This window comes from Crocodylus porosus, unplaced genomic scaffold, assembly GCF_001723895.1.
Source record: "Crocodylus porosus isolate Cpor-Errol unplaced genomic scaffold, CroPor_comp1, whole genome shotgun sequence".
NCBI lineage: Eukaryota > Metazoa > Chordata > Crocodylia > Crocodylidae > Crocodylus > Crocodylus porosus.
Genome location: NW_017728947.1, coordinates 48,604,579 through 48,613,195, shown reverse-complemented (window position 1 = coordinate 48,613,195; position 8,617 = coordinate 48,604,579). Strand labels below are relative to the sequence as shown.

Here is an 8,617-nt window from a genome sequence, read left to right as displayed (position 1 = left end):
AGTTTGTAACAGGCCACTAGATCCCCCCTCAGCCTTCTCTTGTGGAGGCTGAACAGGTTCAGGTCCCGTAGCCTCTCCTCACAGGGCCTGCCCTGCTGCCCCCGATCATGTGGGTGTCCAAGAAGAGTGGTTGCTCCTTAAGGAGATGATACTCCAAGCCCAAAGGGAGGTAATCCCAACATGGATCAAGGGGAGCAGGAGGACACAAAAGCCCCCATGGCTCACCAAGAGCATCCGGGGATGTCTTCTAGCTAAAACAGAGGCATACACCCAATGGAAGGGAAGGGCCATCACCAGGGGGGATTATACTGCAGTTGCTCGGGAATGCAGGGGGGCGATCAGGAAGGCCATGGCGGAGATGGAACTGGGACTAGCTACCTAGATCAAGGACAACAAGAAGTCCCTTTTTAAATACATAGGGGCAAAAAGAAGGTACCGGGTAACGTGGGGCTCCTGCAAGACATGCTAGGAAATTTGGTCGTTACACCAGACAACAAAGCTAACCTATTTAATGACTCCTTTGCCTCCATTTTTCTGAGCAGGGACCAGATCAGCCGCAGCACCAGGCCCCCCTCAGGCCCCAGGGGAGGTGCACCTAGGCCAAGGGTGAGGGAGGATCTAGTCAGGGAACTTCTGGAGGGACGGGATGTATTTAATTCAGCTGGTCCGGACGATCTCCACACCAGAGTGCTGAGAGAATTAACTGAGATCATTGTGGGACCCTGGCACGGCTTTACGAGCACTCACGGTGCTCTGGTGTGGTGCCAGAGGACTAGAAGAGGGCCAGTGTTGTTTCCATCTTCAAAAAAGGAAGGAAGGAGGACCTGGAGAACTATAGGCCAGTTAGTCTTACCTCGATCCTGGGTAAGCTTTTTGAGAGAATTATTCTGGCACATGAGGGGCCAGCAGGGGAGATTAAGCTTAGGGGCAACCAACACGGGTTCATTAGAGGCAGGTCCTGTCAGACCAGCCTGCTGGCCTTCTATGACAAGGTCACCAAATCCTTAGATGCAGAGGTAGCAGTGGACATAGTCTTTCTGGTCTTTAGAAAGGCCTTCGACACTGTCTCTCACCCCGTTCTCATTAAGAAACTGGGGGACTGTGGTGCTGACACCTACACAGTCAAATGGGTCACCAACTGGCTGGAGGGCTGCACCCAGAGAGTGGTGGAGGATGGGTCATTTTTGACCTGGAAGGTTGTGGACAGTGGGGTTCCCCAGGGCTCAGTCCTCGGGCCTACACTGTTTCACATCTTCATCAGTGACTTGGATGAGGGGGTAAAGATTTGTTCAGATTTGCTGATGACACAAAGATGTGGGGGGATGTGGGCACGTTAGAAGGAAGGAATAGGTTATAATCGGGCCGAGACAGGTTACAGGGGTGGGTGGATGAGAATAGGATGGGATTCAACACCGAGAAGTGCAAGGTGATGCACCTGGGGAGGAACAACCGGCAGCATACCTACAGGCTGGGAAACTCCCTTCTCATCAGTGCAGAGGCAGAAAAGGACCTTGGAGTCATCATTGATGCCAAGATGAATATGGGCAGGCAGTGTGGGGATGCAGTCAGGAAGGCCAACCGCACCTTGTCATGCATCCACAGATGCATCTCGAGCAGGTCCAAGGATCCCCCTCTATGAGGCACTGGTCAGGTCACAGCTGGAGTACTGCGTCCAGTTCTGGGCCCCACACTTCAGGAGGGATGTGGACAACATGGAGAGGGTCCAGAGGAGGGCCACTCACATGATCAGGGGGCAGCAGGGCAGGCCCTACGAAGACAGGCTATGGGACCTGAACCTGTTCAGCCTCCATAAGAGAAGGCTGAGGGAGGGGATCTAGTGGCCTGTTACCAACTAGTCAGAGGGGACCAGCAGGCATTGAGGGAGTCCCTGTTTCCCTAAGCACTACCAGGAGTGACTAGAAATAATGGTCACAAGCTGGCAGAGGGTAAATTCAGGCTAGATATCAGGAGGCGCTACTTCACTGTCAGGGCAGCTAGGATCTAGAACTAAATTTCCATGTGAAGTGGTGCTGGCTCCTACCCTGGGGATCTTTAAGACAAAGCGTGACAATCACCTTGCTGGGGTCGTTTGACCCCAGTACTCTTTCCTGCCATGGCAGGGCATCAGACTTGATGATCTGCTCAGGTCCCTTCCAACCCTACAAACTATGAAACTAAGAAACTCTGACGTGCATACAATCCAAGGCAAGACTGCATCATTCCTGTGTAGCAGAGAGGAACACACCTGGCTCAAGAGCTCAAGGGAATGTGGCAACCACTGGGCTTTTCTCCTAACCCTTGTTTTAACAGCTGTCTTAGAACAGCAAACCCCACCACCTAAAGGCAAAAAATTGCTTGCCATGACTTAACTGATAAAAAGTGTAATTGTATATACATAAAACACTGTATGAGAGTGGTTTAGTGGGAACAATTTGTCCAGAAACTCAGACTTGCCCAACCAGGCAAAACTGCATCCACACACCTCAGAGCAAAATGGAGCCGGCTGTTTGTCCCTCCAAACTGTACTGGAGTGAATCTAGTGGTAAGCTTAGGTCAGCATCCCAAATCTAATCCAAAACCAAGGTCTGTGACAGGTCCAAGATACCACTCCACCTGAAGCTCACGGCATTGTGATCCAAGTGGCTATCATTTCAGCTAGAAAGGGATAAAGCTTCTTGTCCATCTTCCTTGGTTTAAGGAAGATGGACCACATCCCTTAGTGCATTTATACACATGCTCCAGGAGGTGTGTGTGGGGTGGGGTGTGCTAAAAGGTTCTTAGTGTTGGGGGGCGGTGCTAAAAGGTTCTTGTCACTGGGGGTGGGTGGGGGGAGGCAGGTTGGAGTTGCTTTAAATTAGTGCAGCTTTCAGAGCCATGCTAACTAAAAACACCCTAAGCATCACATGTATCAGCATCCCTGTGCTGAAAAATGGTGGCAGGTGTGCTTTGAACTAAATCTCATTGAATGACCTTCAGTTCAAAAGCACCCCCACTGCCATTTTTCAGTGTGGGGACACTGATACACATGACACTGGAGGCTGCTGGAGTGCGTTAATTTCCACACTCCAGCAGACTTGATTAAATCGAGTCTGTTCTGATGTACTGGAATTACAGCACATTGAAGCAGGCTCCCTGCACATGTATAGGATCCCTTGGAGTCTGATCAAACACAAGTTTTGCAAGCAGGTTTACATTGCTTCTCCACAAAAGATACTGGGAGCGGGCACTGTGCAACAACACTAAAAAAGCAAACCCAACCAGTTCAGGTATCAGCATATCAAATAAAACAAAACAGTTTGAAGACAGGAAGAGAAGTTGTTCCAACAACTGTTCTCTCAGTCCAGCCAAACTTCTATCTTCTGTTTGTCTTCAAGATGCTGATGGACAGCTGACAGGACTCACATGCTGAAACAATCCCATAAAAAGGGGGACAGGGGAAGCAGACAAGTTCACCTCAGAACATTAAGCTGGCCTGCTACGCTGTTTTATAAATATTCCATGCCAATGTCAATGCAGTCCACATGCCTTTACATAAGACCAAACCTTAATAGTTGTTTGAGGAAGTGGCAAGGCAGCAAGAAACATTAACAATCTCTGCGACTACTCCCTACCTTCCCAAGAAGGATAATGCTTTGCTCACAAATAGAACAGTACTTCAGCTCTTTTTGTAGATAATGTATTAGTCACTCCTGAAACTCTTGTGAAGCAGGGAAGCTCTATCCCATCTAACCGAGAGACAATGACCATGGGCAAGTCGCATATAAACAGGACCCGAGCTCCCCAGTTCCTGGCTTGGAATCTGGCAAGAAGCCTAAAAAATCACCAACCTTCTCAGCTTTAATCACCTAGCCCAGTGGTGGGCACCTTAAGGCCCATGGGCTGTATCTGGCCTTTGGGGCCATTTGATCCCACCTGCGGACATGGAGCTTTGGTGATTTTTGCTAGCAGAGGCCTTCAGCAGCAGTTTCTCTCCTTGAGACAGTGCAGGAAGGAGCAGTGACTGTGGAAGCTCTCCCCATGCTGTCACAAGGAGAAAGAGGCAGTGGTGTTGCCCAGGTCCTAGCACTTGCTCACGTCAACCCAAGCTGGGTCATATCCTGGCCCGCAACCTGACAAAGTTTGTCAATCACTGATCCAGCCAGAGGCACAAATCTCTTTCAAGGCCACCATGACAGCTACTGAAGGAAGTGATCTGTGATAGGGCAGGTCAAAGTAAAAATAACGTAGTCTCTATCGCTCCAAAATGACTATTCCCCTAAACAAAACAACCCACACAAAGGCTGCCTTTGGAACTCCACTGGAAGCTTGTGCACTGCTTCAAATTCACCCACATTTGGGAAGGTCACACTAACATTGCAACTGAAATTAAAATGAAAATTAATCTTGCATAGACCTTAGAGCAAATGCTTTCTCCACCAAGTTAAGGTGTTTGCCTCTTGGAACAACAGCATCAAGTAGACTGCAATTTCAGGGCACTTCTCAAATGCAGGAAGTGGAAATGAGCTCCTGCTTGGATGCTAGAGAGATGTTGCTCCAAAACAAAAAACACAGAACGCAAGCAAATTATGAAAAGCCAATACTAGAAAGAGTCTCCCCCTTCCATGTACCCATTCAATGTTCCCAAATAAAGGGTTTTCAAGCAGTAAAGAGGACTTGGACTCTAGGAAGGGAATATAGTTGTGATGACAGTCTGAACTGACAGCTCTGAAAAGGAGTGCTCTTACCAGAACAGGTTGAAGGTATGGAGAGGAGCAAAGGAACCTTGTGTTGGCAGAAGCTATGAACAGAAGCCAGGGTTCCTCTGCTGTTCCTAATACATACACATCATGTGGGTGAGAAGGGAACTTTGGAGCTCAGCTGCAGAGTATATTAACTCTTTGGTTTCCACTGGGTCTTTTAAAAGGGGAACAATGCAAATTATAGCAAAGGTGGATGATCTTGTCTTATGTATACAAGTGAAGACCAAGTTTTCAATAAGCCAGAGGGCCAGCAGCTGGCCATGGCTCCTAATAAATAAGCCTATCCCAAATAGGTCTAGTCTCGTTCAGGTCACATGCTAGTAAATAATTCATTACAGTGGAAGGGGGAAAAAAAAGTGACAGGTGCAAGCTGACGGTAGTCTTACTTGAGTGAATGATCCATCCTCATTGCATTCTGGAATAAAGACCGCTTCCTGGGGCTTCTTTGCCTGTTCCAGCGCCTGAGTTCTCTCTAAACGGCACTTGCTTTGACCAGCATCTGCAGAGGAAACCAAAACCCACTTTGACTATAAATGTCAACTAGCCTCCACAAAGCCCCCACAGGCTATGTTCAGCTGGAAGGAGGGAAAACTCCAACAGGATGCCACATAATTAGTTTCTGTTATGCCACTTTTACCTGTATATTAGAAAAGCAACCATGAGACAGGTTTAATATCCTCAGGGTGCAAGGGGGAAATACAAGGTGAAGGAAACATCAGCCACCACACATTTCATCCAGGACCTGGTTAAATTTAGGGGCATGCACTTGTCCTGTATTCACCCTGGGTTATAACTGCTCCTTCCAATAAACACCAGAACACAAAGTTTGAAGTGGAAGAAGATCTTCAGAAACTGCATTAACAAAACATTCACAACCCTCCCTCCACCAGACAGACTAGAAGCAATTGGCACTAGCCCAGAAGTAGGCAATGCTGGCAGGGAAAGGGGTGCCAGACTGCTCATGGCCCTGGTTATACTCACCTTGCTATCCTTTCTTCCTCAACCTGTTTTGCCTGTTGAAGCTTAACCTTTTTCAGATGCTCCCCCCTCCCCCTCATAAACACATCCTCAGGGAAAGTGCCTTCTCTAAAAGCCAGCTTGCACTTCCAACAAACCTATGGAGTAGGTGTGCAATGTGCACTCCCCCATGCACCAGGGTTAAATCAGTTACACTGGGTGAGTTTACACATGCAATTAATGCAACTGAACATGCTCCAGCTCAATTTGAGCTGGATAAACTAATTCCAATGTCACTGACTACATGTGTGTTTAAGCACAGTGATTTACTGTGTTGCCACATCCCACTTGTATCTGACAGGACTAGATCCCACTTGTATCTGCCGGATGCAGCACAGTAAATTAGTCTACTGTGCCCTAACTACCACACATGTGGAGATGACGACATTTTACTGCACAGCAATTAGTCTACTGTGCAGTAAACATCTCATGTAGATGCATTCATTGTTACTCAAGAAGGGGTGTCACAGGGCATACAGGACCTGTAAGGGTTAAAGGCATCAGCTCTAGCCTCTGCCCAAGGCAGGTGATACCTTAACCCCTTATAGGTCAGGCACACCCCGTAACAGTGGGTAAACACATCTTTATGATAAGCTTTAAGACAATGATATGCAGGGTCAGAGAGCAAGTTCTCCATCTTCCAAAGGTTCAATACAAACTTAAATATGTACATAACACTGCCCCCACCCCCAAATTCCACTTTGCATAACAACAACAGAGTGACAGTCTGCAAAAGGACTGAGAAAACATCACAACCTTGTACTTCAGGGACCAGATCCTGCCACCCCTACATGAAGCAGTACCTTTCTCAAAGAGAATCTCCATACCTAGGGGACTTCGTAGCACAGATGACTATCTTGCTGGCTCTGCACGGTGGCTGACAGAATGGTGCCTCAATTCTTAGATCTTGTCTCTTCCACACCAAGAAGGTTATAAACTCAGTTTAAAAGACAAACATTGATGCAACATACAAACAGAAAGGCTAAAAGAAGTATGAAATAACAGCTTATAAAGCCATTTGCTCTGTTCACAAGGGTTTTTTTTAAAGTATGCAATAACTACGCCAGTACACAAAATAGCTAGACAATCTTGGCCACCTATTTATTAACACCATTCAAAAGGCAAAAGAGAAGAATTGATCCTTTAGAAGGCATTGAACATAGTAGGAAGGAGAAACTCCAGGTGATTGATCTGGAAATGGCACTCCATGTGCAAGGATAAAACAGAATGAAGAATCATGGTCCTTGATGGAGAAGCAGGCAAGCACAAAGGCCACCACGCCCGATGAAATACATAGTTGACAGCGCAGTAAAACGAGAGTGGATTGCCAGAGAAAGCAATTCTTGGCTTTGGCTGTGCAATTCTTTGAAGAACCTCAGAGGCCTTGACCCCAAATCATGTACACCCACACGCTTTTCCGAATGGATCAGAAGATCTAATATAGGCAACAACATCCTAATTTGTCTCATACATTAGCTAAGCTCTGAATGAAAAATCATCATTCCTGTGCTGCTCTAAAGGCAGAAAGCCCAGATACTGGGCTGAATTTGCAGTAATAGCTGTCAGGAAAGCATTTAACTTGTAAAGAACTTATCAAATCCAGAAGATGCAGGAGTAATAAAGAAAAAGGAATAAAGAAAAAGTAATAAAAAGAAAAAGAAGAAGTAATAAAGAAAAAGGAAAAGTGCTGTCTTTCTCTCACAAGTTACTTTTAGTTAGGTGTCTGAATAAAGAGTTAAGGGGTTTTATTTCCTCCTGGCAAATACTGGCTATTACGTTTCTTTTAAATCTACTCTCTCTCATCCCAAACATGTAAAATACTTCATGAAGTGATATGCAAAAGAAATACTTTCATCTCTGGGATGAAAAAAAGGGTTTTGGCAACACTACTCACTAAGTGGTCTACTGCACATGGCATTTGACTCAATTCGGTCCCGAAATCTGCTCTTGCCCTGCCATGGGACCAAGAGTCTATACATTTTCTCTGTGGGCTTTTTTAAATGCAGTCATCTAGTTTCTATGCCATGTTGCCACCTTTTAGAAGATAATAGGTGCATAAACCTATTGACAATTCATTCTACTGCATGGGATGAAGATACTATTTTTGACAAGACAACCCCTTCCTCAACAACTCATATTCAATGACATAGTCTCACATTGCTAGACAAGTGCAGGGGTAGACACCAGGGCTGGATCCAGGGGGCAGGGGTGGACACCAGGGCTGGATCCACGCAGAAGGGGGAGGGGCGGCAGCGGCATTATGGCATGGTCGCATCCCCCTTCGGCTGTGCACACACAAGCTCTCAGTCTGGCATCTGCCAGAGCTCACTGTGCATACATAGCACAACCAAGTGGGGAGGGAAGGAGTGCACACCCCTCTCTTACCCTGTTCCTGGACCGGTTACTAATGGATGCAATTTCCTTCCCCTTCACAGGAATCTCCAAACTAGCATTATAAATATATAACACTTGGCAATCTGGTGGTTGCACCACAGGAAAAGGCAGACCTTTTTAACATTTTCTTTGCCTCCATTTTTTTGTGCAAGGACCAAAAAATTGGCTGATGGGGTGCACCCAGAGAGTAGTGGTGGACAGGTTGTATTAAGCCTGGTGAGATGTGAGCAGTGGGGTACCCCAGGGCTCGGTCCACAAGCCCGCACTGTTTAACATCTTCATCAGCAACTTGGATGAGGGGGTGGAAAGCACGCTGTGCAATTTTGCTGATGACACCAAGACATGGGGCGAGGTAGACACACTTGAAGGGAGAGAGAGGCTGCAAATAGATTTAGACAGACTACAAAAGTGGGCAGATGAGAATAGGATGGGGTTCAACATAGACAAATGCAAGATGCTGCACCTTG

General features: G+C 46.8%; 1 protein-coding gene across 1 annotated transcript in view; it reads right to left on the bottom strand.

Annotated features, from left to right (window-relative positions):
* The window catches only part of SMOC1 (SPARC related modular calcium binding 1), a 119,871-nt gene that overhangs the window by 106,024 nt on the left and 5,230 nt on the right, over positions 1 to 8,617 (bottom strand). Inside the window, exon 3 of the mRNA XM_019551034.1 lies at positions 5,126 to 5,238. Within this exon, the coding sequence (XP_019406579.1) occupies positions 5,126 to 5,238 (113 nt within the window). The remainder of the gene's footprint in view (positions 1 to 5,125; positions 5,239 to 8,617) is intronic.